Source organism: Terrapene carolina, unplaced genomic scaffold (assembly GCF_002925995.2).
Source record: "Terrapene carolina triunguis isolate 2854851 unplaced genomic scaffold, T_m_triunguis-2.0 Scaffold42, whole genome shotgun sequence".
Taxonomy (NCBI): Eukaryota; Metazoa; Chordata; order Testudines; family Emydidae; genus Terrapene; species Terrapene triunguis.
In genome coordinates this window covers 65298094-65325403 of record NW_020664393.1, presented here as the reverse complement: position 1 = coordinate 65325403, position 27310 = coordinate 65298094, and the positions used below count along the sequence as shown (strand labels likewise).

Genomic DNA, 27310 nt, shown 5'->3' with positions numbered 1-27310 from the left:
CCTCCCTGCTCCTTCTCCAACCCCCTGGCCCCCTTGTTGTTGGCCTTCGCCTAATGTCTCAGTGAACTTGCTCAGGAACGGCCTGAGCCGCTTGTCCCGGCAGGCTGGGTAGCAGGGGAGGAGGAGCAGGGGAGGAGCTCTAGACTGCTGGAGGCAATCTGCGAATGCAGGAAGGGAGGGAGTGCTCTCAGCTGTAGGGGAGAGGAGGGGGAAGCGGAGGAGGGGCTCTCTCTGGCTGTCGGAGCCCCATGTAAGTGGCACCATCCGGCCGGCTGCCCTGTTAGCCACGCGTGCTCTGCATGGGGGGGGGGGGGGGGAAGTCCAGACATGTACAAATTCCCCCCAGACGCTATTTTTAGCTCAAAAAGCCGGACATGTCCGGGGGAATCCGGACGAATGGTAACCCTATAAGTAAAACTTACTCCTCACTAACCCCAGTCTCTCTGAAATGGCTGAACTGTTCTGAATGAAATTTTCCAAAAAATTCAGCTTGAGGCAGGAATGCAGCAAGGAAAGTTTCAGCCCAAATGGTTAAACTTAAAAGCAACTGAAAAATAGGATCTTGTAATAATACATGGTGCTACCAGTCCTAGAAAGTGTCAAGCAACCTTAATAGTAGGCAGTGCTACCAGCCCCACCTGTTATTTATACATATGTCAGACTTAAAACTGTCAGCTTTGATCCTGTCCTTTTTTAAACTGACATAAAAATCAATTTGCCAAAGTGAGTTCAAGATGTGCTCATTATTTTTGGAAATGCAGCAGCCTTAGTTCCATTCTCCAGTGTGCTAGAAATGTTCCAAAATTAAAACAGGAACTTTGTTTTAACATTGCACTATTACATAACATTTCAGAATTTTTTAGTTTGTAAAATGGTGATTCATATGTATCCCTTAATTTATCTTAGAATGGTCATCAGCCTGCAGATAATACTGGGCAATATAGCAGTCCTTCACTAACACAATTTAGCCTAAGCTTCTAGTCCATAATTTACTTTCAAGCAATGCCACAATATTATTTAAAGCTGTACCCAATTCCTCACCTTATTTTGTTTATCCCATCCTGTGCTCTGCTTCTCCTCTTTTCAGCTTATACCCCTTTATGATCTTCATCCAAAATATTCTCTTTGAAAACCAACAATTCTCTCAGGGAATTTGAAAACTGACTCGAGCAGAATTACTTAAAGTGGCCAGTTGGTTTCCACAGTTCTAAGAGGTGTATGACAAAGAAGAGACATTCAGTAGCAGCTGGGGCAAAAGTGAAGGAGATTCATTATTTTATTTTCTCAGCTTTTAAGCAAATACTTTTATTTTATCCAGCCAGTTTCCTGAAACCAAGTGGCACCAACTTGAATTATTTCCTGTGGAGAATTTTTTTTGCAGATATTAGTGGCAATACTTTCAGCCCCACTGAATCATATAAAGCATAGTGTAGGAAATTCCTGACTGCTGATCCCAAAGCCTGAAGCCAGGACACTAAAACATAGTACTACAATATACCAGTAAAAAGTCTGAAGTGAAATGTCAAAAAAGATTTGGGCATTGAGTTAAAATACTTCCTTATCTGTGGTATGTTTATACCCGTTTGTGATTTATTCAAAAGCATGTACGGTTATCACAGTAATTGTCTTTATCATAACAATTGTTATAGTTATTGTGATCACATCTGTTATTGCCCAGCTGTAATTGGGGATAGGTTTTATTCAGTTGACACTGTATGTAATTAGGGTTTTTTTATTTCTTCTTCAGTTGGCAGTTCTGCAAGTAGTAGTGCCACAAGGAGAGATTCTCTATCTACTAGCTCTGACTTGTACAAAAGATCTAGTAGCAGCCTAGCACCCATAGGGCAGCCATTTTACAATAGTCTGGGATTTTCCTCCTCTCCAAGTCCAATAGGCATGCCTCTGCCAAGCCAAACTCCAGGACATTCACTTACGCCACCGCCATCACTTTCATCACATGGATCCTCATCCAGTTTGCATTTAGGTAAAAACAAAAAAAAACCCTTTTTGTTTGTATGTGTGTATGTATTTCTATATGTGTAAAATATTGTATGTTGCATAAAAGATGTCACGCTATCTTTGCTGTCAAATAGTGTTTTAATTAGAGGGCCCAGTTCTGAAAGTTGCAGAGTGCACTCAAACTCTCATTGATGTGACAGTGGAGAGCACACAGCATCTTGCAGTATGGAGCCAACAATTGATTTTCTACCACTCTTCAGATCTGAAAAGTAGAAAGGAAGGTCTGATGCCCAGTAAGACAACTCAATTTTTGTAGTATATATTCCTTTCTACTATGTTCAACAGGCAAAAGTGTATTATTCTTATTTGTGATTTGAGTGTACTACTTATATTTATCGAGGACCCTTTGATATGAGCAAATGTATTGTTTGATAGTGAAATAACTTTCACTATCACCTGATATGCTAATATTAGGAGAAAAACTTAAGCAAAGCTCACAATATTGAAAGTATTGAAGGATCATTTTGAATCAATTAGTCTGTTGTCTTGAGGTCAGCTACTTTGCCAGTACATCAAGGATTATCACCAAGCAGATGAAGAAAATCAAGTGGTTATAGATCCATAATACATTCTTTCTGTGGTGCCCCTCTGTATTATTTTCAAATTTATTTGTTAACAATAGTTCTAGAAATATTTGATCCAGTAAGAACATGTGGTGGCTTGATCTTAAAACCACAAACACCACACTCACCCAAACCCACAAATAGGTATATATGTGGAATATCATGTGTTTAATTCAGGGTTACTTCATAAAGCCTTTTCCTCTTTTTCGCTGTAAATTTTTGTGGTTTTCTACATTTGGATGCATGATTGCACATAACTATTAGAATGAATTTCACTTGGCCCCATTGACTACTGTACACAGTCATCCATCCATGCAGGTAGTAGACAATTTAATACTTGTACACTTTTATATTTTTGTACAAATTAAAACAGGAAGAAATGAGAACTGAGGCTCTAGGGAAATAGAAATTTCTTGAAGCAAGAAATGTATAAGTGGTATATGTATTCGTGTTAAGCATAATTGAAATATATAATACAGTTACAATTTAGTGTCCCCCTTTAATATGACTTTATGGCTATATACTGACTTCTCTAAATAAAAAATGGGTAAGGGTACATTTTAGCAACTTGATTTATTTTTTTAACCGTTTTTTCCTTTTTTATGTCTATAAAGTGCACCTTTTGGGCAGAGACCATGCACGGAAAGTTTCAGTCCAAATGGAAGCTTTTCAGAAAATTGCATCTGACAATGAGGTTATCATGAAAACCATTTTGCAGTTCTTAACTAGAGCTTTCACTAACAGTGAAAGCTATAATTTAAATCCAAAATTTGGGGGCATTATCTGTATCCATAAAGTTGATGAAATCTGTATGGTTAGTGAACTGTGTTAAATAACAGGAGCCTTTCCAGTTTTGAAAAAATATATAGGTGCCATCAGTATCAAGGATTACACGGGTCAGCAGAATTGAGTTAAACAGGATTTAAACAGTTTAGACTGTCTGCCTGACAGTGTGGGCTAAGCCCAATTGTTTGTTAAAATAGTGTATTGGATTAATGGCTAAAAAGTATGTAGAGACCATAAAGCTATATTCTGAAAAGTGACTTTATAAAATGGACCGTGAGATTCCATGCTTACTTTGTCTCAAACATTTCCAGATCAGATATGATCAGTTTACATGTAAAATTGTTTTCCTGTCCTGCAAAATCAATTTAAAATCTGAAAGTCATTGTGGTTTTTTTAGCTCTCATAATTAACAGTAATGAAGATTCAGTTACTCTTTCAGTCGGATTGTCTCTAATGGGGTTGCACAAACGTAAAGGGTGCCCTGCAGTTGAAATGTAGTTACCTGTTCTATTACTTTCTCTTGGAAAGCTGTGTTGACTCAGTAGTGCTGTCAGGTACAAAAAGTAGCAAAAGTTGTTACTGAAGTAAACAGATGTGTCTCAATACAAATAGAGAGCAGATTTAAGGAAGAAGTCATTCTTTTCATGTTTCAGAGCAGAACAATACTTTAAGGCTGTGTTTGCACTGCAGTTTTCATCTGTATTTTGATAATGCCTGTCAAACACAGGTCTAATCCCCCTTTGGATCTGGTGTTGAAGTCCTTTGTGCTGCATGCTGGTATGGACAGGATTAACTACATTTAACTCCTGTTCTCTTAAAATGGTGGCTGGGACTCAGTTGATCCTGTCCATACCACTGCAACAGTGGGTGGAGGCATACATGGTTCATACCCCCTTTGTCAGACCCTGCTGCAAATTATAGTGTTGACACAGCCTAAACAACCAACTGCTCCTTTGCAAGAAATTTAAAATTTTAAAATAGCATTCATCTCCTGTCACCATCTCCTTTCTTTCCCACTTGACAAAGTGTAAGCTCACTTCAATTATTTTAGTAATTTGTCCCCTATTGTCAAACCATCACAGTACAAGTTGGTTGCTTGTAACAGCTCCTTTCTAATACCAAATTTCAGTAGAAAGTCTGCGAATTGAATGATTCAAGACACTAAACTATCCTTTCACTCACAGTGATAAAACTGTGAGCCCAACTGGTTTTAAGCCATGTTTAAAACACTGGGACGACTTTTGTTTTAAGTATTCTAGACCAGAGCAAAGTTTTGAAGCTATACTTTGTCCATGTTGTCCAGGCAAAGCTGCTTAGCCTGAACTGCTGATGCTGTTTTAGTTTTCCCATAGAGGTGGCCTTAAGAATTGGTCAGTCTGGTTGAGAGTCGAGGCCCACTGTCAGCTCATGTGGGCTACTGTGTAGCGCCTTGACTGTGGAGGTGTCATAAGCACTGAATTCATTTCTGAAATATAGACAAAATAAATTATGAAAAACCTTTATATACTTGAGTCCTTTACATTTTTCCTTGAGCAGATAAAAAATAGAGCTGACCTCTTCTTACTTGAGGATCCGCTGGGGCTGTTCCCTTATTACAAATAAAAAAATAAGCCCGTGTTAATTATTTAATCATTGTACTGTATTTTTATGTTAGAAAGTAAGATTGTTAACCACACTTAAACACAACAGCTGTTGTATGGCAGAGCTCTTTTACTTCTTGGGGAGAAATTCTTGAACAAATAATTTAATAAGTATTAACTGCTTTCTTGATATCTAAAGGAATTGGTGATACTGGACTTTTTAAATATTCTTTTTCATTTTTTTCCTGTTTCATGAAATAATGTGTACTATCTAAGTTAGATAGTAGTAGTTTACTTAATATTCATAGGACTGTTTAAAATTTGTATTGGCCCAATTATTGTTTTACCATACTGAAGATCTCCCTTGTGTAAAATCAGAAGTGGTAGCAAATAAATAGGGTGACCAGACAGCAAATGTGAAAAATCGGGATGGGGGTGGGGGTAATAGGAGCCTATATAAGAAAAAGACCCCAAAATCAGGACTGTCCCTATAAAATCGGGGCATCTGGTCACCCTACAAATAAATGTGCTCTTTGTTACCGTATTAGGCATATTGTGCACTTGATCTCATACTAGATGATATCCTGTTTGGTTCTCTTCTTGTTAATAGTTCGGTCTCTAAACTTACCTGGGAGATTAGTTGGCAAACTTTTGTAGATAGTGCTTTTGAAAGCTAGTCATTGTCCAATCCATTTAATGAATGGAGCAATGCATTATGTATCAGTTGGCCAATTCATTTAAAAGAATTGGCTTACTAGACCTCTGTTTTGGTATCGGAATCTGCAAAATAAATAAGTTTTTGAATTTTTGTAGAACAAACCTGACATAGTAAGGTAGCCAGAAGCACTTTAGAAACTAGCTCTCAGTTTTGAAGAATTTACAGTGCTATAAACAATAAATCTTTGAGTATAATTGAAAGGTGTCCTGAACTATAGAAATAGCTGAGATGCACTTCTGCAGATGGTATTGGTTGCATGTTATTTTTTTGTGCACTAAGAATGTCTGAGTAGAATAGATGAGAAGTACAAAGCTGAGTAATCCTTGTATCTGTCAACACAATGAGCAAGAATATATAGTTATACAATAAATATCTATGACTTCTTTCTTTTATTTTAGGGGTTTTCATTTGCAGTCTGTTCCGTTCATTATTAAGCTAGAACACTCCTTCTGATGTAATACTTCATTATAGTAGCAAAGCTAACCACCTCATCAACAAATCAGTATACCCCGAAATATTTTGTTTAAACTTTCCAGTAACTTCTGTAGCACAGATTTCTTTAAGTTGTTACTGAAGTAAACAGATGTGTCTCAATACAAATAGAGAGCAGATTTAAGGAAGAAGTCATTCTTACTTTTCATGTTTCAGAGCAGAACAATACTAGAAGTTTGACAAATTCTCCATGCTGATCAACTATTGAGGGATGGAGATACGTCTTCAGCCATACCAAGTTATGCTATGATCTTGTCATATGTCAGAAGCTAAACAGAGCTAGGATAGTTCTTGAATAGAAGGCCCTAGCCTCTGTTTGCCAGAAGCTGGGGATGGGCAACCGGGGATGGATCACTTAATGATTACCTGTTCTTTTCATTCCCTCTGAAACACCTGGCATTGGCCACTGTCAAAAGACCGGATACTGAGCTAGATGGACCTTTGGTCTGACCCAGTATGGCCATTCTTATGTTCTCAAGACAGTATTTCAGCAGGGTTTTGAGTTGGTAATTCAGCAGGTGTTACTGTTTCCTTTGAGTTAGTATATACTTTCATTGACAATATTAAAAAGAAAACAAATTGTTCCCAGGAACAATTCTCCAAATAAAATTTAATTGTAAAGTGCTTTGAGATCCTTAAGGATGAAATTTTGCTATATAAATTTATTAATACATTTGTGTTAGACGACTTACCCAAAAAGTTAAAACAAACAGAAAAATTGTCATACCCAGATTATGCTCTCATGGGCCCTGTTTTTCAAAAGTGTGTGTTTTAAATTATTCCTAATTCACACATGCAATTCCATCTTTGTGTGCATGCGCTAATTAGATCCATAAAATATAGGCGCATTTACTCAAATGTCCTGTTACTTTACACAGAATACAGTACTTGTGTAATAAAGTAATACGAATTTTAAATCCTGCCAGTCTTATTATGGAGGCAAGTTGTATTAAAGCTGCACTCACATCGCTATTAAACAAACTTTGCTGAAATGTTGTGGCATTAGATTTACTCCACTATTCTTAAACTAATAATGAGATTTAGTCTTGAATTGTAATTACTTAGAGCTGAAAAGGATAACATTTAAAAGCATGATTTTTTCAATCCTTAGCTGGTTTAAAAAAAAAAAAAAGTCTCACTGCATAAACTTTCTCTGCATCCATCTTGACCTATACAATAATAATATACCCTTTACATTATTATCAGTCAGCCCATTTCTGGAAATATTGATAATGGAAATCACATAAATGGTAGCTGTGAGATGTGAATTTTGCAGCTAACTTCATAACAATAAAGTAGTCGATTTTAACAAAAAAACAAAAAAAACCTTGAGACTAGAGCACTTTTTTATATCATTTTGAGATGCTACAGATCCAATTAGGGACCTAAACTACTTATTCCTTTAAATATTTATTTTACAATTAGTATTACTTACCTTTTGTTTCCCTTTTAGCTCATTGTGCTATCCAATGTAATGTAAATGACTCCAGATATACTAATATATCTCAATCTGCATACATCTCAGCTGGCCATTCAAAAAAGATTCTGGGACACTTTATAAATGTTTACCAGCCCACTGTAATAACTTGGTTGCCTGGTCTAGTAGATTGGTCAGCAAAATATTACCAATCAAAGGCTTGGTTATCGCTTAAAAGGACACTGTCAGTTTGAATTTTTTTTAAAATCGGTTTCCTGATAGAACACCCTTCTTTACAGCACACATTGAAATTCCTTTTTAAAAATGAGTAAGTGATTTTTGGGTTGGGAGTGGGAGGGTTATTGCTCTCCTGTGATGCTAATAAGGGTCTGAGTTAGTGTCTCCCTCTCTAACTCCAGGGAAAACATTGAAAGTGATGTAGCTTCCCCCCCCGCCCTTATTTTTTTTAGTGTCTGTCAGTATAGTAGGTACAAGTTTTTCAAGTAGAAATGTGACTTTCATTATTTATTATTTACATTAAAGTAGCAGTATCCCTTTTACATATCATAATGTAGCAGTTAAAATATATGTTGCCTGGTACTCAATTATGGTGATATCTGTTGGGTGCAACATGGAAGATGATGCTGATGGGTTTGTGAGGTGAAGACAGTCGGACAGCTGTAGGTGAAAATACTGGCTTCGCAGGAAACAGATGCTACACAAAGCAAGATCAGTTCATATATAAGGAGGGAGGGGCAGAGTAATATAGAGCTTTTGAGGTGCTGAGGAGAAGCTGAAATTTGATATGATCGAGGATTGGCAGCCAGTGGAGCGATTACCATTTCTAAATGAACTTCAATTTAACTAATCCTAAAACAGTTGAAGATATTTAAAGCAGAACCGTTTTAATGTTCTATCTTAAAATTTGTTTCACATAAGTATAGTGCTTGCAAAGCCTGGGATGCTGACGTCTTCTGTTTTCTCCACAGAACAGGTACAGCATGGGCAATGGCAGCACAAGGGCCCCAAAATGCCCTGCCACTTTGTCATAACTGACTAGAGTATCACCATAGGGGATAAAGAATAGTTCAATTTCTGTGGCCTATTCAAATCTTTGGCCAACTGTGAGATTACCAACCAAGGGTATGAGATAGTGCCACTTGTGAAGTGGAAACCTGCCCATGGGTCATTGGGCTGAGACCACCCAGTTCTAAAGTTCCTATACATTTGTGTAGATATACAGCACTTCATATGTTGTATTGATTGTTTCAATGAAAGTTCTACCTCCTGCCCTTCCCTTAAAAAACAAAAAGGGGGTGTGGGTGGGTGTGCTTTATTTCTTTTATGAATATAACCAACTCTCTCATCTCAGTTGAGGTGACTGAATAGTAAAAAGACAATTTTTCTTTAAAACATACACAGTTTTAGTACAGTTCTGTTTGTTGCTTACTTTCTTCAAAGCTTGTTTACTGACAGAGCTGCTTCATTGTAGGAGGGCTGACAAATGGTAGTGGTCGCTATATCTCTGCAGCACCTGGAGCAGAAGCAAAGTATCGCAGTGCCACGAGTACCTCCAGTCTTTTTAGCTCCAGCAGCCAACTCTTCCCTCCTTCACGTCTTCGTTATAGTAGGTCTGATATTATGCCCTCTGGACGCAGTAGGTTGCTGGAAGATTTCAGAAATAATCGCTTCCCTAACCTTCAACTAAGAGACCTTGTTGGACATATAGTTGAATTTTCTCAAGACCAGCATGGTTCGAGGTAAGTGTTGTAGTGAAGCTTATAATTGAAGGAATAACATTTATCACTTGAGTTAAAGCATTTCATTTTTAACGTGAACTTGTGGTTGCCCCACTGTGAAGTATCTATCATTTTTACAGAGACAGTTTTTAGAATAGAGCTACATTAAAGTAGTGCAGAAAGTCTTACACTAGCCTCCCTTCATACCAGGAAGAATTTCACCTTAAGTTATGTAAGGAGCTAAATGTACAATTCTTAAGTAAAAAATATTTTCAGTATAGAATCAGTCTTTCTAAACTTTAGGAGTTCTCTTAAGTATCAAAAAGACCTTGGTAAAAGACTGGAATCAGGAATCAAATACATTTTTCAGTAGTACCACACCATCTACTTAGTTGTCATTTTTTTACTTTTTTTTGTCTGCCTTAGATATGGTAACAAATTGCGAGAAGAATTCGTCAAGAGCAATTTACCCTTCAGCCATTTTTTTTTATTGGAACTTTAATCATCAGTGTTATTCTGAAACAGGTCTATATTTATATTTTAAAAAACTATTAATGAATGTATTGCTTCTAAATATAGTCTTAACTAAATGTCCTAATTTTAGTGATTTGATTTCTCATCAAAATAAATGTAGTGATTTGTAGTATTTGAGGTTTTCACTTTTTTTTATATAATGGCATATAAATTTCTCTTGCACTTAGATTCATACAGCAAAAGCTGGAACGAGCTGCTCCAGCTGAGCGCCAGATGGTATTTGCTGAGATTCTGCAAGCAGCGTATCAGTTGATGACTGATGTATTTGGAAACTATGTAATACAGAAATTCTTTGAGGTAAATATATACTTTAGTCAGCATTTTTGTGCCTGCACTAAAAGACTTTTTTGTTTATTTAAAGGTTCTATTCCGATATTGTAACAGATATTGTACACTTACCATAGCACCTATGTTTTTTGATACTGGAGGCTGCTTGACAGTGTTTTCTCTTCAGTGCTCCCCAAGAAGAGTGGGAGAGTTTTTCCTTGTGTGGTGGTGTCCTGGCATGGCCCCGTCCTGTTGACAGTTGTTATCCTCTCCACTCTTAGGCTATAATCGTGTTTCAGGAAGCAGGGTGAGTGCAGTTTGCCTGCCTATTGTAAGGGGACACAGTAGTTTCCTTATCGCTTAGAAAATTTTTTGTCTTGACTAGGTAGGGATGACTTCTAAAATTGCTTTAAAAACAGTGCTACTTCATCCACACTTTGCAGGTGAACTATTTTTAAACCAGTTAGCCTAAAGTTTTAACAGTGTTGAGAACCAGTCCAGGAAATACAGTTTTAGACCCACTTTATTATAGATAGGGGCATAGAAGTCCTGTTGCGTTGCTCGGTACGGCTATGTAGAGATCCTTGGCTGATGCTTTGAAGTGTTAATATTTGTTTAGGCCCACTAAGGCCATTTTTAAGATAAACATCACATCAACTTGCTTAAATAAATATCTTAATAGATGAGTGTCCATCACAATGTGAAAAATAAATACATATTTTTAAAAATGTTACCCTAAAATTTAGTAATTTTTTTTCTCAGTATTTTAAAAATCCTTTATTGATCAGGGTCCATAACAGATTCTCCTACAATATATGTAACTTGCAGTTCTCTCTCCCACTAGTTCTTTGTAATCTGTCAAGTAAATGAAGAATAATACTGCACATGATTTAAAAAAAACCAAAAAAAAACACCTCCTTATGAACTTTTCAGTGAAAATATTTATTGTGCATACATGGCCATGTTTAAACTAAAATAATATGTATGGACATAGTCTGTGCCTGAGGGGTTCACAATTATGCCTCCTACTTATTTTAATTCTCCACACATTCAGTTTAATTCTTTGTGGTGGCAAGCAGGGCAGTGTTCCAGAATAATTCCTTGTATATCTAAAGAAATACATTGAAAATTGATGCTAGCAGTGCCATTCACCAGCTATCCAACAATCACAAGCTAGTACGAGGAGGCAAAAAATGAAAAAATATGATACTCGTGTAGTGACTTAAAATGCTTTTGTTTTAAAAATCGGCTTGTTTTCAATTAATTGCTAGTAGGGTAGAGCCGTGTTGGTTTGGGTGACCCTTAGCTGTGTATCTCCATAGTTTAAAACATTTAGTTACTTTTACTGTAACTCAGCTTCTCTTGGTTTCTCATTCTTGTTTTTGTTAACATACGGTGTTCTTGTGTGGATTTTTACTCTTAGATGTGTAATGTACTTTCAACTGCAACCCCAGCCCAACAAAGTTGTTTTGTTTGAGAGTTCTGTGCAGCTAGGATAATTTGTTCCATCTTCTTTCTCTGAATCCAAATTCCCTGTATAGCTTTGCTGCACTACAGGCTCATATCCCTCATCCTCTTCTCCCCCTCCCTCCCTCCCCCTCGTAAAAATTATCTCTGCAGAATGATAGGTCTGGCTTAGATTCTTTCCACACTCACTTGCCCACCCACTGAGTCAGAATGCCATCACAGCATCTAACCTCTACAAGCTGCCTCTGCTTCTAGCTACTCCAGGGCTGCCCAGAGGGGGGGGGCAAGTGGGGCAATTTGCCCTGGGCCCCGCAGGGGCCCCCACGAGAGTTTTTCGGGGCCCCTGGAGCAGGGTCCTTCACTCGCTCCGGGGGCCCCGGAAAACTCTCGCGGGCCCGGGCCCCCGGAGCTTCTTCCGCTCCGGGTCTTCTGCGGCAGTTCGGCGGTGGGGGGTCCTTCCGCTCCGGGACCGGCCGCTGAAGTGCCGGGTCTTCGGTGGCGGGGGCCCCCGCCGCCGAAGACCCCAGGCCCCCTGAATCCTCTGGGCGGCCCTGAGCTACTCCTATGCTTTCCAAGGTTTTTCTTTCTCCAAGTAGAGGAGGTGCCCTAGAGCTGCAGGAGCAGCCAGGATGGGGTGTTGAAAAGGAATGCAGCACTCCCTTGCATGTTAAGTCTGCATGCTTTTGCAGTTTCTGTGTACCGCATGCTCCAGCTTTTTCCCCGTGCAGATTAGTCCACACAGTGAGATGGCCAAAAAATCCTGGGCGCATAATTAGAAGGATATTTTCAGGATATAGAACTTCATCCTGGCAAAGGAGTGGCTCTGAAAAGAACTTATGAGCCATGGTAGATAACCAGCTGAACATGAACGCTGTCCAGTGCTGTGATTGAAAGGGCTCTCAAAAAATTTGAATGCATAAGTAGGTGATACTCCCTCTGTATAAAGTATTTCAGACCTCTGTTCAAGTACTGTTTGGTTCTGGTGTTTATACTTCTTTAAAAGTGAAGTTAGAAAAGCTAGGGAGGGTTCATCAAAGAATTATTCTGAGGTCTGGAAAATACATCTTATGCTAAACTGCTTTAGTCTCTCAATCTGCTAATTTTTTCAAAGAGAGGGATAAAAAGCAGCTTGACTGTGGTCTATGAATACATATGCCAGGAGAAGATACCTGATACTATAGGGCTGTTTAATGTGGGTAAAATCATAACAAGAGTCAATGGCTGAAAGATGAAGCTAGAAAACTTCAAATTGGGAATAAGTTGCAAATTTTGAACAGGGAAAACAATTGTTGGAACAATTTCACAAGGCATATGGTTTAGATTTGTTTTCACTTAGTCTTTAAACAAAGACTGGATGTTGTCTTAAAGGTGTTCTGTAGTTCAACCACAAATTATTGACCTTAACTCAAGAATTATTGACTGAAATTTTACCACCTGTTATGCAGGAGGTCACATTAGATGGTGGTTTGTAGTTATTTCATCTTGCTGTCCTAAATTGACTCAGGCCTAGCCTCAAAAATGTTCCCAAGAAAGACAGCACTAATCCATAGATACAGCTTAGGGGTTCCAACGTCAAGTACTAAATGCAGGTTAAATTGCCTGACAGTTCTACTTCTCCTCAGCTACCTACACACCCAGTGTTCTGGTACACTTTGGCTCTGCTTCATGGGTCCTAGGCAGTTCCAAACTTCCCCAAGGTGTGCAAGGTACCAACAAGCTTTCCATGGCATTTGAGGCCACAGTGAGCCACTCCAGAGCTGACCCCTTTCTCTGCTACTTCCCTTTTGCTACCTAGAAAAAAGGTCATCTATTAGGTTTATTAGAATGATTTTGTCAAGATGCAGTGACAGAACCAAATCTGAGACATTGAAAGAGCACATTGAAAATGTTGTTCATTGGCAAATTGGGATCACATGATGCGGTTAAATTGCAAAGGATTGCCCCTTAGGTCGACCATTTGCGGTGTCTACACTGTGCTGGGTCAACGGGAGAAACTCTCCCGTCAACTTACCTTATGCTTTTCGTTCCGGTGGAGTACCAGAGTCAATGGGAGAGCGATCGGCGATCGATTTAGCGGGTCTAGTGAAGACCCGCTAAATCGACCCCCTGTGGCTCGGTCACCGCACATCGATCCCCCGGTAAGTGGAGACAAGCCCTATGACCGTTAGATTTCTGCCAAATAAAACCACATCATACTGCAATGCATCAGCTTTCGTTTAACAGCATCTTTGTTTTCTTGTAGTTTGGAAGCCCGGAACAAAAGTTAGCCCTAGCAACACGCATACGTGGTCATGTTCTGCCATTAGCCCTACAGATGTATGGTTGTCGGGTTATTCAGAAAGCACTAGAATCTATCTCACCTGACCAGCAGGTAATTGTAAGTTAGAACAGTATTTTTTTGTATTTATTTTCAACAAATCCATTGCGTGCTCTCTAAAGATTTTCAGTTTTTACTATTGACATATGCTTGAAATAAAATGAATCTTTTATTAGTGTAATTCTTCAGATAAAAAAGATAATCTGTCTGGCTAGATTTACAGTGAACATAAAGGTTTGAATATTACATTCGAAAATGCAGTTTTGCTACAGCATCAGTGTAGAGAAGTGGATAATTTAGTAATTTCCTTATTTTTTTGCAGAATGAAATGGTGAAAGAGTTGGATGGTCATGTTCTGAAATGTGTGAAAGATCAAAATGGAAACCATGTTGTACAAAAATGCATTGAATGTGTCCAGCCACAGTCACTCCAGTTCATCATTGATGCTTTCAAAGGACAGGTAATGTTAATTTCTCTACTTTAGTCTAGGTGTTCATCATTGACCCAAGGATTGCTGTATAATTTGCAAATACCAAACAGCATTTATCAACACATTGGTGTCTCGTTTAAGTTAACATAGCATGTAACATCACTTTTTTTGTCCTAACTGGAAAAAATAAAACCCTTGAATTAGATGGTTAATGTGACGTAGAGTTAGAGTATATTGGGGATGAGGCCCTCTGAAAATGACATCAGATGCTCTATGAATTTGATGGCAGAAATACTCAGCTTATTGTCAAGTTTTTCAGTCCAGTTTAGAGACTGACATGATCAGGTTTCCTTTGTCATATTTTATTATTTCAGTTAACCAAAGGCCATCTCTGATCTTTGTTCATGGCAATAGAAGTAACTGCAGTTATTCCCAGACTCTCTTGTAAAGAGAGATTTATTTCTCCTCGATCTGTTCCTATGTGCTTTACCTTAAGTAGTAGCAATTTCTTCCACAAAAACAACAAGGAGTCCGGTGGCACCTTAAAGACTAACAGATTTATTTGGGCATAAGTTTTCGTGGGTAAAAAAATCAAGCTTTTTTACCCACGAAAGCTTATGCCCAAATAAATCTGTTAGTCTTTAAGGTGCCACCGGACTCCTTGTTGTTTTTGTGGATACAGACTAACACGGCTACCCCCCGATACTTGACACCATGCAGTTTCTTCCAAAGTTATCCACCTGATTCTAATCACTTTTAATAAAATACCTGTATTAAATTCAATCAGATGTTCTCTGAGCCTGGATTAGTAGACGTGTCTGGTGACACTGATCATTTTTCCAAGAAATTGTATTACAAGGTTAATATTGTACTAAAGACAATACAGAAATCACTGCAGCTAAATAAACTTTTAGTATGACCACCTTGTACTTGTCTAGTCTGAAAAGTATAACTACAGTAATTCAGATTATTAGGTTTTATTTAGTGATGGACCAAACACATTTCTTTACAAAATCTCCAACATATCATTGTCTCTCACGCACTTTACAGTACTGAGATGGATATTTTTTCCCTGTGATATTAACCTTTTATTGTGAATAGCAATACCATGACTTAACAAATGATGGCTGATTTCACTTTTCGAGTCCCCTTGCTGTTTACAACAAAGTATGATGGGGGGGGGGAGGGGATGGAGGGGCTGGTTTCAATGGTTTATAAATAGATGCCCTTGACTAATTTGTAACACTGTTTACTGGAGAGCCATGCATTATTCCAGGTGTAATATAATGTAGTAATTGAAAACATGAAAAAGTACAACACTTTTGTAATGTAACAGAAGATAAACTTTCATAGAATCGTAGAAATGTAGGGCTGGAAGGAACCTCAAGAACTCAAGACCAGGCCCCTGTGCTGACACAGAAGCAAGTAAACCTAGACCATCTGTGACAGATGTTTGTCCAATCTGTCCTTTAAAGACTACAATGATGAGGATTCCACAACCTCCTTTAGAAGCCTATTCCAGTGCTTTATCTATCCTTTTAGTAAGAAAGTTTTTCCTATTATATAAGCTAAATCTCGCTTAGTGCAGATTGAGCCAATTACTACTTGTCCTACCTTCAGTGCACATGGAGAACAATTGATCACCATCCTCTTTATAACAGCCCTTAACAAATTTTGAAGACTGTTTTCAGGTCCCCCCTCAGTCATCTTTTCTCAGTATTAAACATGCCCAGTTTTTTTAACCTTTCCTCATAAGTCAGGTTTTCTGAACCTTTTATTATTTTTATTGCTCTTCTCTGGACTCTGTCCAGTTTGTCCACATGTCCTAAAATATGGTGCCCAGAATTAGATACACTACTCCAGCCGAGGCCTCACCAGTACTGAGTAGAGCGGGACTATTACCTCTGTCTTCCATATGACACTCCAGTTAATACACCCCAGAATGATATTACCCTTTTTTGCAGCTGCATTACATTGTTGACTCGTATTCAGTTTGTGATCCACTATAACTGAGGCTGCGAGTTTGTCATGGAGGTCACAGAAAGTCACTGATTCCATGACTTTCCGTGACTTTTGCAGTGGCCGGGGCGCCTGGCTCAGGGGCAGCTCAGGCAGCCCCTGCGCCAGGCGCACCTGCTGCTGCTGGGGCACTCTTGGGCCACGACGCTCCCTCCCACCCTCCCCCCCCCCCCCCCCCCCCCCCCGCAGGGTGTGGGAGCGGGCAGGAGGTTGGGGCATGGGATGGGGTGAGGCGGGCACTGGGCGGCGCTTACCTGGAGGGCTCCCCGGAAGCTGCGACATCCCCCTCGCTCAGCTGCTAGGCGGAGGTGTGACCAGGCAGCTCTGTGCTGTTTCCACCCAGAGCGCTGGCTTTGCAGCTCCCATTGGTTGGGAACCGTGGCCAAGTTTTATTCACAGCTATTTTTAGCAAAAGTCATGGACAGGTCATGGGTCGTGAATTTTTGTTTACTGCCCGTGACCTGTCCCTGACTTTTACTAAAAATACAGTGACTAAAACGTAGCCTTAACTATAACCCCTAGATCCTTTTCAGTAATACTACCACCTAGCCTGTTACTCCCCATTTGGTAGTAATGCATTTGATATTTTCTTTCCTAAGTGAAGTACTTTGCACTTGTCTTTATTGAATTTCATCTTTATTGAAATTCAGACCAATTCTCCAGTTTGTCAAGGTTGTTTGAATTCTAATCCTATCCTTCATGGCTCTTGCAACTTCTCCCAGCTTGGTGTCATCTGAAAATTTTATTCCTCAGTCCGTTATCCAAATCATTTAATGAAAATATGAATAGTTCCGGACCCAGGACTGTCCTCTGTGAGATCCCACTAGATATGCGCTCCCAGTTTGACACACAACCATTGAGGACTACTTTTTGAGTCCTGTCTTTCAACCAGTTGTGCACCCATCTTATAACAATTTCATCTAGACCACATTTCCCTAGTTTGCTTATAAGAATGTCATGTGGAACTGTGTCAAAGGCCTTACTAAAATCAAGATATATCACATCTACTGCTTCTCCCCTATTCACTGGGCTAGTAACCTTGTCAAAGGAAATTAGGTTGGTTTGGCATGATTTGTTCTTGACAAATCCATGCTTACTATTCCTTATAACCCTATTATCCTCTAGGTGGTTACAATTTGATTGTTCAATAATTTGATAATTTAATAATTTGCAGACTAGCTTTATTAACTTTGTGCGTGAATTAATCAAAACTTCCAGGTGTAAGTCTTTGTGTTCAATCCTGGCCATCACATAAAAATTTAAGGCCTTAAATCAAACCTTCAAGGACATGTCTGGATAAGAATTTAAGTAACCAGAGTAAGCCAAAGATGTGACTGTATATTTTTAATACATGCACATACTTTGTAAGTATTTAACAATGGGCTTGGTATATATGATGGAATGCAAAATTTATAGCATAATCAGTTGCAGAATTTCAAAACTGTTTTATAAGATTCCAGAATATCCAGTTAATACATAAAATTCCAGATTAGGAAACATGAGTGAAAAAAATATTTTTCTTAAATGTGATCAGGCAGGTGAAGACTCTCAGAGACCCTAGTACATCATGTCATGGGCCTCTTGTGGGTCTGCCCATAAATGATGTAGTAGCGGTGGCAAGTGGCCCCCTTCCTTCTATCAAGAAAAACAGGAACAGCTGTGTGGGAGTGCCCCTGTTAAACTTACACCAGTAGCTAGGGTATCTGCTTAGCTGGGTTGGCAGTACCCAGAGCACATTTCTGCTGCCACTGAGAAGCTGATGTAATTAGATGGCTCCAGGAGCTGGGGTCCTAGGCACAGATCTTTAGTGCTTATGACTTTCTCTGGCTCTGAATGTGATTGGAGGCTGAAATTTCTAATGCTGGAAGACACCACTTTTGTGAAGACTTCAGTACTTTGAGAAGTTGCTAATATTCAATAACTCGTTTTTGAAGAGTAATTTACAGCACACTTGTAAACTTCAGTATATCTAATTTCAAAATTTGTAATCTTGTTGTTTTAAGGTGTTTGTGCTTTCAACTCATCCGTATGGCTGCAGAGTAATTCAGCGTATTCTGGAGCACTGCACTGCTGAGCAGACTTTGCCCATCTTAGAGGAATTGCATCAACACACAGAACAGCTTGTGCAGGTTAGTGTACTCTTATGTTTCAATATGAAGTTACTATCAACTTTGTTTTTTGTTGTAGTTTTCATTTTCTTTTATATTACTGGCTGTTAATTGCTTAGGTATTTTTATGTACATGTCCTTTTTTGATTTAGCAAACATTGATTCCTCTCCCAGCTTCCAACTCTATTTATTTACAAGCATAAGTGAACATGGAGATGATAAAGCTTTGTTTAAGCACTTTTGGCATAGTGTAGGGTACAGTGTGAGTTAACAGCATCTGTAGAATCAGCTTGCAGAAGGTTTTGGAGGTTTTATGACCACTACAAAATTGGTGGCTTCATTGGTGGTGAATGTGTAGAATTAATTTTACACGGATTTAGCAGATAGTGGTCATTCCTTGGCAAATCACAATTTTTAGCAAGGTTCAGATTTTGGACCTAAAATCTGTAGAAGGACCATGAATAATTCTTGGTGAAATGCTGTTTTTCAGATGTGCTCTTTTAATCATTTTGTAATGGTCAGTTACAGTTACTAATTTTTTCTCTTGTACTTCTCGAAGTGAATACAAAAATGCATAAGCTATATGAGTTCCTCAGATGGAACCACAATAAGAAAACTGAAATCTTTTTATTTTCAGGATCAATATGGAAATTATGTTATCCAACATGTGCTGGAGCACGGTCGTCCTGAAGACAAGAGTAAAATAGTTTCAGAAATAAGAGGAAAAGTTCTAGCTCTGAGTCAGCACAAATTTGCCAGGTATTACAATGTTCTCAGCCTTAAAAGAAAGATTCACTAACCTTTTTAATGTTGTTTTGGAATTGACTTATTTACGTCAGTTGCTGAGGAAAGGATTTCATTATTTTGCCTTTATTCAAAGGTGATTAATAATTTGCCTAGAGCTTCCATTTGTGTGGAAAAAATGAGACTTTGATAAAAAGAAATGTTCCATAGTGGAACAAAAAACATGAGAATTTTTCACAAAATGGCTGGCAGCTGGGAAGCATGTCCTCCCAGGGAGCTGGCCAGGTGGGGAGCCAGCCACCCAGCTCCTTGGGGAGCTGTGGGTCCAGGGAAGCCTTGTCTCCACAGGAGCCCACTAGTCAGTCTGACGTAGAATCAGGGACTTTTAGAACCATAGTTGCCAAGGAGACATGAGCTTGGGAGCTGGGGCTTCCAGATATTTGGCTGTTTGTAAGCCCACCAAATGGGCTGCCAAGGAGCTGGTGGCTTGGGAACGAGGGATTTTTAGGCTCTCTGCTCCCCATCAGTCTGCGTGAGGAGTCAGGAGCCTATAAACTTGGGCTGCGAAGAAGAGAGTCAGGTGAGCTGGCAGGAAACCAGGCAGGTTTCACACACTATTTGGAATTCGAGTCATTTTCCAACAGAAGAATGTTGAAATTAATCTTTTGGTATACATCATGCACTTTTCAATATTTAGTACAACAGTCATAATGTATGTATAAAAAACTGAGACGTGCCAATCCCTATTCAAATAAATTAGAAAGTAATACCCTAAAAGAATATTCAAAACCTTTTAAACCTATAAAACACAATTACCTTATTTTTTTTCCCCAGCAATGTCGTAGAAAAATGTGTAACTCATGCATCTCGTGCTGAAAGAGCTTTACTTATTGACGAGGTTTGTTGCCAGAACGATGGTCCTCACAGTGCCTTATACACCATGATGAAGGACCAATATGCCAACTATGTTGTTCAGAAGATGATTGATATGGCTGAACCTGCGCAGCGGAAGATTATAATGCACAAGGTACTTGATAGATAGATAGATAGATGGTTTCATCAGCTTTAGGAGGTTTTTTCTTCTATATTCACGTTTCCTGTCACCTCTTCTTTGTATATATTTCTGAATTTACCTGAATTTCTTTAGAAGCCACCTTTCCTGTAGGTTCATTACCCTTGTCAGGAAGGGGGCATTTGTGGCTTAATAAAATAAAAAGCACATCCTCTTTTTAATTTTTTAATTTTTAATTATTTTAAATTTCTAATAGTCTGGTGAAGCAGGATATAACTGGATCTTTGTCAATTCGTTTAGTTTCTACGGATTTATGGTTTGGGCCTTGAAAAAAGCTCCTAACAGTTATGTCTAGTATTAATCTAATTTTTATTCTTTTTAAAAAAAAGACTGACTTTTTATATTAAAAAACATAAAAATTTTCTATCCAATGCTCTTGTTGTACATTTACTTTAGTATACATTTTAGAAAATCAGTAGTTTTGAAATTTTCTTCCATCATGTGACAGTCACCAGTATGAATGGGTGAGTCATCCTCACCTATCACTTACACAAATAGTAGCTAATCCAGATGCCAGATTTCCACACTTAAGGTACGTCTACACTGCAGCAGCTCCCTGTTGCCAGAGTTTTTCCTTGCGGCAGGAAAAGGTTCCAGGCGTGGGGAGTTGCTGGAGCTTTCCCCTTCCACAGTGAAAGCCTCTGGCAGCAGGTAGAGGCTCTGGCAGAGAGGGTTAGTGGGGAAAAGCCTTTCCCCTCTTTCGCCCCTCTGCCAGAGCCTTGCCCTGACACATGTACCACGCACCACAGTGTGGCCACAGCCTGCTTTTTGCTGGAGTGTGTAGCTACACATACCCTACGCACCATTGCAAGAGGCGTGCAGTGTAGATGTAGCCTTAGTTCCTCCTCCTTGACATGCAGACAAGCTTCTTAGTTGAGAATATCTAGAGGTGGAGAAAATCACAGTTAATCTACACTACCCTGTATAGTGCCCTGCTCAATAGCCATTGAAGTAATTGTGCTTGAACTCTGATTACTCTGTGGCATATTGAATGGCTGTCTTCCTGGTGTTGGCACATAACAAAAAAATTAACAAAGTAAACAAACAATTCTTTCTCTTTTATTGATATGTTCTGAATAATTCATTTTTTCATATTTAAATAAACAAAAACTTGAAGACAAATATATTTAATAGAAATTAAACTAAATTTGGATAGCCAATACTAAACAAGCTTGGAATTAAATGCTTGTAGTAAGAAAAAGGCTCACTTGGCCTTCTGGTTCTTCAGAATCTAATTTTAAATCTTTCTGGAAACTCTTTGTAACCTTTGAAATATAGGGCTCCACTTGAAAATATTTAAATTAAGAATAATTTATTGTAGATAAGATTAAGAGATTTTTAGATACAAGTTAACTAGATTTTTCTTCTTGTAGATTCGACCCCACATTACAACTCTGCGTAAATATACCTATGGCAAACACATACTGGCCAAGTTAGAGAAGTATTACCTGAAGAACAGTGCTGATCTGGGGCCAATCGGAGGACCACCAAATGGGATGCTGTAAAAGACCAGACATACAGGCAGCAACTTGAATGAAAGAAAAATTTCATTGTGAATTATCAAAACCCACAACTTAACTATAAATGTTCTGATTTTTTTAAATCTATTTATTGACTCTGTTCATCCATTTGTAAAATTTTTATTGTTCTTGTGTATATTTTTTGGGAGTGAATTATAAAATATCTCCAGCCCTGGCCCGGAGACCTATCAGATTGAACTGCTGACAAAGCACAGAATGCCTGTATATGATGTAATTGTATCAAAATAGCTGTCACATATTTTGTAAATTTTTACCTTGTAAAGTCACTGAAAAATAGTTTTTAAAGGGAAAAAGTACATTATTCTTTTAATACACTGGCTTGCAATCTGGTAGGTCTACCCACTATCACAGCACAACAGGTTTCTAGAGTTGTAAATAGAATGTCTTTCTCCCCCCCCAACCCCCCTTTGTGTGGAGTCTTTTATACCAGATTAAAATAGATCAACTGCATAAATATTTAACATGTTACAGAAAGTTAAGTTGTATTTTGGTGGTTCACAACATATCCAAATAGCAAAAAGGGCACGGCAAACTAAAGTAGGGATTGACAAAACAATGGAAACTTTAAAGACAAGCATCCGTCATTTGCTGTGGCCATGATTTTTTTTTAAAAATGCAATGCCCTAATATTTTCACAAAAAAAAAAAAAAAAAAAAAAAAAAAAAAAAGTGATGTGTATATACTTATATATTGTTGTACAAGGTAGAGGAATAAAATCATGGTGGTACTTCCATACAATAAAGTACTGTCTGAATAGAGAATAATCCTGCATTAACTTTACAGTCAGTTTCGCAATGCGGGAAGAGTAGAGTTTTGTATTTTTTTAATTTGCATATAGAATTGTAAGACATGATTTGAAAGTGTTGAGCATTTATTTTGCTTTCTCACAGTAGATGCAAAAAAGTAGGTATTGATGGAGGAGAAAAGGGGCCACTGAACAGTAAACTTGATAGCTCAACATGTAAGCATGATTAAATATTCAGATAGCTTTTTTGCTTCCTATAAATATATGCATTGTATACGTGTAGTTAATAGGTGTAAGTTTACAGTTTGAAAACAAATCTCTTGTTTCGATGTTTATTACAAGCCTTGCTAATTTAGTAGTGATGCTTACTTTGGTTGTACAGATGTACATTTGTAAACCTTCATGCTGTAAATGTAATTTGTTTTACCCCCTTTGGGGACAAAAATTTGCATTTTAGTGTATATTCATATCCCCCTCCCCTCTTTGCCTTGGCATATAGTGTTGTATAATGTAAATTTATTTCAACAAATCAAGAGTGATTTTTTAAAAATTCTATCTTTATATGGTTTCAGAAATATGAACCAGCTTTCTTTTTATCTATTGTGAGAAACATTATGTTTTCTTTATAACATAGCTGTTGATTCTGTTAATATGGACATTTTGGGAAATGAATCAGTTGAAAATTTAAGTCAGGATAATAAGAATAGTAAGCAAGAAATGGATTGAAATATTTGGTTACCCGAGAAACCAATGCTTCTTCCATCTTAATAAATGTGGCATGATTTTTTTGTACAGAAGAGTACTGTATTTTTGAATAGCCTACTCCCAACCTAAAGCAAATATGTATGATACTGTCAATTTTTTTCTCTGGACATATGACATTGTAACAGTAACATGAAGATGATGTACATTTACAAGCGGCCTTATGTACATTTCCCAATGATCTTTTTAAGGCAGAATTGTGACCATATGTGTATAATTAAAATCCTTTTTAATCCTTTGCCTATGGAAATATTTTGAAAAAAAGCTTACTTTCAGTTTCTGAAAGATGAAAAAAGTGCTTGTATTTTGTTGAAGTATTTTGTGTAGAACATTAATTTTGATGGCATAACTTTTTTTTTAATCTACAAGCTATTGGAGTCTATGTCTTGAGCACTGATGACATAAGTCTGTTATGGTAAGGCTCTGATGATGAGGAAAAAAGAACCAGCAGTGGTATAATTTTGTATATGGAGTTCTGTCATCTTACTGTTCCTATCAAAATCTACAGAAGTTTCCTTGCAGCATAAAATTTTAGGTGTTATATATCTTTTTGTTGTATTCTTGTAGCATTACTTTAACAAAGCAGCTTGCTGGAGGTTAGTCTGGCCTACGTCTGAGACTGTGGATCTGTCATTAATTCCCTCCTCAGTAATCTAGTGGTTTGCTTCTGACTTTTCGTAAGCACAGTTCTAATTTCCATTCCAGTTATTTGTTGCATGAAGGTTAGTTTTCAACACCAGACTTCCTCTCTGCTAGAGGTAGAACCCCAATCATCTTGAGTTGGGACTTTCCCTCAAAATACATAAAATAGCCTTGAAGATTATGCCTTGTTGACACAGGCGATGGGAATCCAAAGGTTCACTTTGAGATATTTTTCAATTTCTCTATTCTGTCCTTTGTACAAACTGTGTGCATATGTTACAACGTAAAATGCTGATATTCACCTCAGTTAGTGGTACACTGAACGCGATGCTGCTGGGTGTGTTTATAACCGATGCAGCATGCACTCTTATGCAGAAGCTGACATCACCATTCCAGTACTTCCAGCCCCCTACCAGCCTATTCTACCATGGTTGGCTTTAAACAGGATCTTCAAGCTGTAACATATTCAGTAGCCTCTGAATCATCTTCTCCCAATCATTTTCATAACAGAATTTTTTGGCACAGAAGAGATACAAGCACCTGAAGATCGATTCCCTTCCCCCCACCCTCCTTCAATACATAGTAAGTGTATTGAGGTTTGGATAGAACCACTAGGCTTTTTTTTTTCTCAAGGGTATCCTTTTGATATGGATTGTTTATGGACCAATTTGTCTAGCCTGATTAGGTCTGTCTCCTGCTCCTTGTGGTTCATAATGAATAATGTAATGTTCACTTGTATATGCTGTAAAAACAAAATGAAAATGTGAATAACACTGTGAAATATACCTGGTCTTGTGTTTTTCTGTAGGAAACAAAACATACTTTATACCCTCAATTACAATTACATGAATTGCCCGCTTCCTAATTCAGCACAGCTTCAACTGTGGAAATATATTTATACCTCTCATAAAAATGCAATGTTCAGATGAAAATTACTGGTCTAGTCACTTTGTGTTTCCTGTTCTTACCAACTAGTAAAGTTCTAATGGAATAATTGCTTCAGACTCTTCTATCAGAAGAGGTAAAGCGTGGCCTTGTGCAGTATGAGTCCTGTATGTGACTTCTGGATCTGGATGGTTTTTTACTAGTAAGAGTGAGTGAGTCATGAAAGGGTGAAGAGACTTCAATCCTCTGCCTCACTCTTTGGTGTTCCAGGTAGGCTCTTGGCTGGCCACAGACTCTATTACTTTCCAGTAATAAATCCAATTTAGCTCTACATGTGGCCCCAAGGGACAAATTTGCATGGACCAATATTCTAATGTATCCTCGTGAAAATACAATTTGTGGTTATTTGCAGTTTTCTTATTCTAATTATTGAATTCAAGGTTCTTCCTTCATATATTTCAGTTGTCAGCTTTTGGGACTTAATCACCTAGGCTCAAAGGAATAGATACAGTTTAAAAGAGAGAAAAAAAACAGTGCCATTTGAGTAACAAGCAAGTGCCTTTTCAAAATTAAAAGTTCGTTTGACAGAACAGTATACATACTATTGACACAGGCTATTGTAATCACACTTTTTTGAATACTGGTGAAACTCAAGAACTTTTCCAACTGATCACTCAATTTGATGTAGAATTATGAACATTTTCTACATAGCATGATAATCAGGGTCTTCCACAGCTTTATATAACTTATATGGAGACTACTTAGGTCTGTTGGTTAAAAGTATTGAAGAATAAAAGTGAGATTCATACTAAACATAACTGTTAGGAGTTCTTTTCAAGGACCAAAACATAAATGTTGTTGGTAAAATGCTTGGCAATTGATATTTTATAGAACCCTTGCTCAAGCACTGTAGTGTTTCTTTGAGAATAATGCTGGATGAAATGTATTGTCCAATGAATCCATCCATCTTTCACTTTGAAAATCCCACTGTTCTTAGACTGAAGTACTTACTGTACAAGATCTCTCTTAACTAGTATCCAATACTATGATGATGAACACCATAGTAAAAGCCCATAAACAAGAAAACTAGCACAAAAAGGTTCTGCTTCTGTTTGTGTATAAAGGTACTTAACCTAAAGTACTTCAGCCTGCGATTTTAGGTTTCTGGTTTATTACTAAGATTTAGAGGACACCATAGACAGTTTGCTCAGTTTTTTAGCTTTGCTCTGGTAATGGTGTTATGTACTGTTTAGGTTCTTTGAGTGATTGTCACATGGATTCCAGTTCTGGTGCACATGTAAGCTGATTCTCTTTGGCTAGTGCTGTCCAGTGGGCTCACAGCTGCACCCTACATGTTCTCCTGCTCCTTCAGCTGAGGGCATAAAGGTTAGAGCAGACCCAGCTGTCCCTCAGTTCCTTCTTACCACCCCTGGCAGCAAAGTGGAACCTCTGCAGTGTCCACTTACTCTGCACACTCTGCAATCTCGTTAGGCAGGTAGTGCAGTTAGAAGGGCTTTTTTGGTTTATTTGTTTACATCTGGTTGGGAGGGGCAGCAGCTGCTTGATACTCCTTGTACTGGGCCACAAGCCAATATGATTGAAACAATCCCCAAGATTTAAAACTTGCCCCTCTTGTGAGGCTGCTATCCCACTCAGTGATGGGCACTCCAGCTGCTTTTTTAGTCTTTGCAAGGGATACATCCCTGACGGATGCTCAAATGTATCACTCCTCCAAGAGGACACAAAGTGAGGGCAGCCCACTTCAAGCTCTTTCTACTGGCATCTTGATGAAGACCTGAGGCAAAGGATCCTGCCAAGCCTGAACACTGACTTTTGACTAATTCTGAAAGCTGCAGCTCTACACTGAGCTCCTGGGCTCATTCTTCCTCAAAGATGAAACCTCTTGACTATTGAATCTGACAGCAGTCAAGACCTCTGCCAACCAGTCATCAGAAAGGATTAGAAGAAGCAAGACTTCCAGAGCAAGACTACTATTAGGTCACCACCTTCAGTGCCTAGTAAATTAAGACAAAAGATCTATCCTGTCAGGACCACTTAGGGCTGGTCTACACCCAGCCGCTAGTTCGGTGGCTGGGGATCGAAGTTCTGGGTTCGACTTATCGCGTCTGGTCTGGACGCGATAAGTCGAACCCGGAAGTGCTCGCCGTCGACTGCGGTACTCCAGCTCGGCGAGAGGAGTACCGCGGAGTCGACGGGGAGCCTGCCTGCCGCGTGTGGACCGCATCTGAACCGCGGTAAGTTCGAACTAAGGTATGTCGACTTCAGCTACGTTATTCACGTAGCTGAAGTTGCGTACCTTACTTCGACTTGGGGGGTTAGTGTAGACCAGGCCTTAGTAATGCTACCATTGAACCAATGAGCTTTCCTGCTCAGGTGAGGAGTGGGATTCGAGGACAGCATACAAGGTAGCTATGGTGCAGGGCGGTGCTGGTGGCCTGTGAT

The 27310-nt window shown here is 38.6% G+C and overlaps 1 protein-coding gene across 4 annotated transcripts in view; it reads left to right on the top strand.

The window, feature by feature from the left end:
- PUM2 (pumilio RNA binding family member 2) overlaps window positions 1–22441 on the top strand; it is a 106495-nt gene extending 84054 nt beyond the window's left edge. Inside the window, exons 14-22 of one of the 4 annotated variants that reach the window (XM_026655660.2) lie at window positions 1748–1984; window positions 9068–9335; window positions 10016–10145; window positions 13825–13959; window positions 14222–14359; window positions 18352–18477; window positions 19094–19215; window positions 20035–20227; window positions 21646–22441. In XM_026655660.2, the coding sequence (XP_026511445.1) occupies window positions 1748–1984; window positions 9068–9335; window positions 10016–10145; window positions 13825–13959; window positions 14222–14359; window positions 18352–18477; window positions 19094–19215; window positions 20035–20227; window positions 21646–21777 (1481 nt within the window). In that variant the 3' untranslated portion in view covers window positions 21778–22441. The remainder of the gene's footprint in view (window positions 1–1747; window positions 1985–9067; window positions 9336–10015; window positions 10146–13824; window positions 13960–14221; window positions 14360–18351; window positions 18478–19093; window positions 19216–20034; window positions 20228–21645) is intronic. The other 3 variants (XM_026655654.2, XM_026655673.2, XM_026655665.2) reach the window with 3 other exon arrangements.
- Window positions 22442–27310: the final 4869 nt, after the last annotated feature.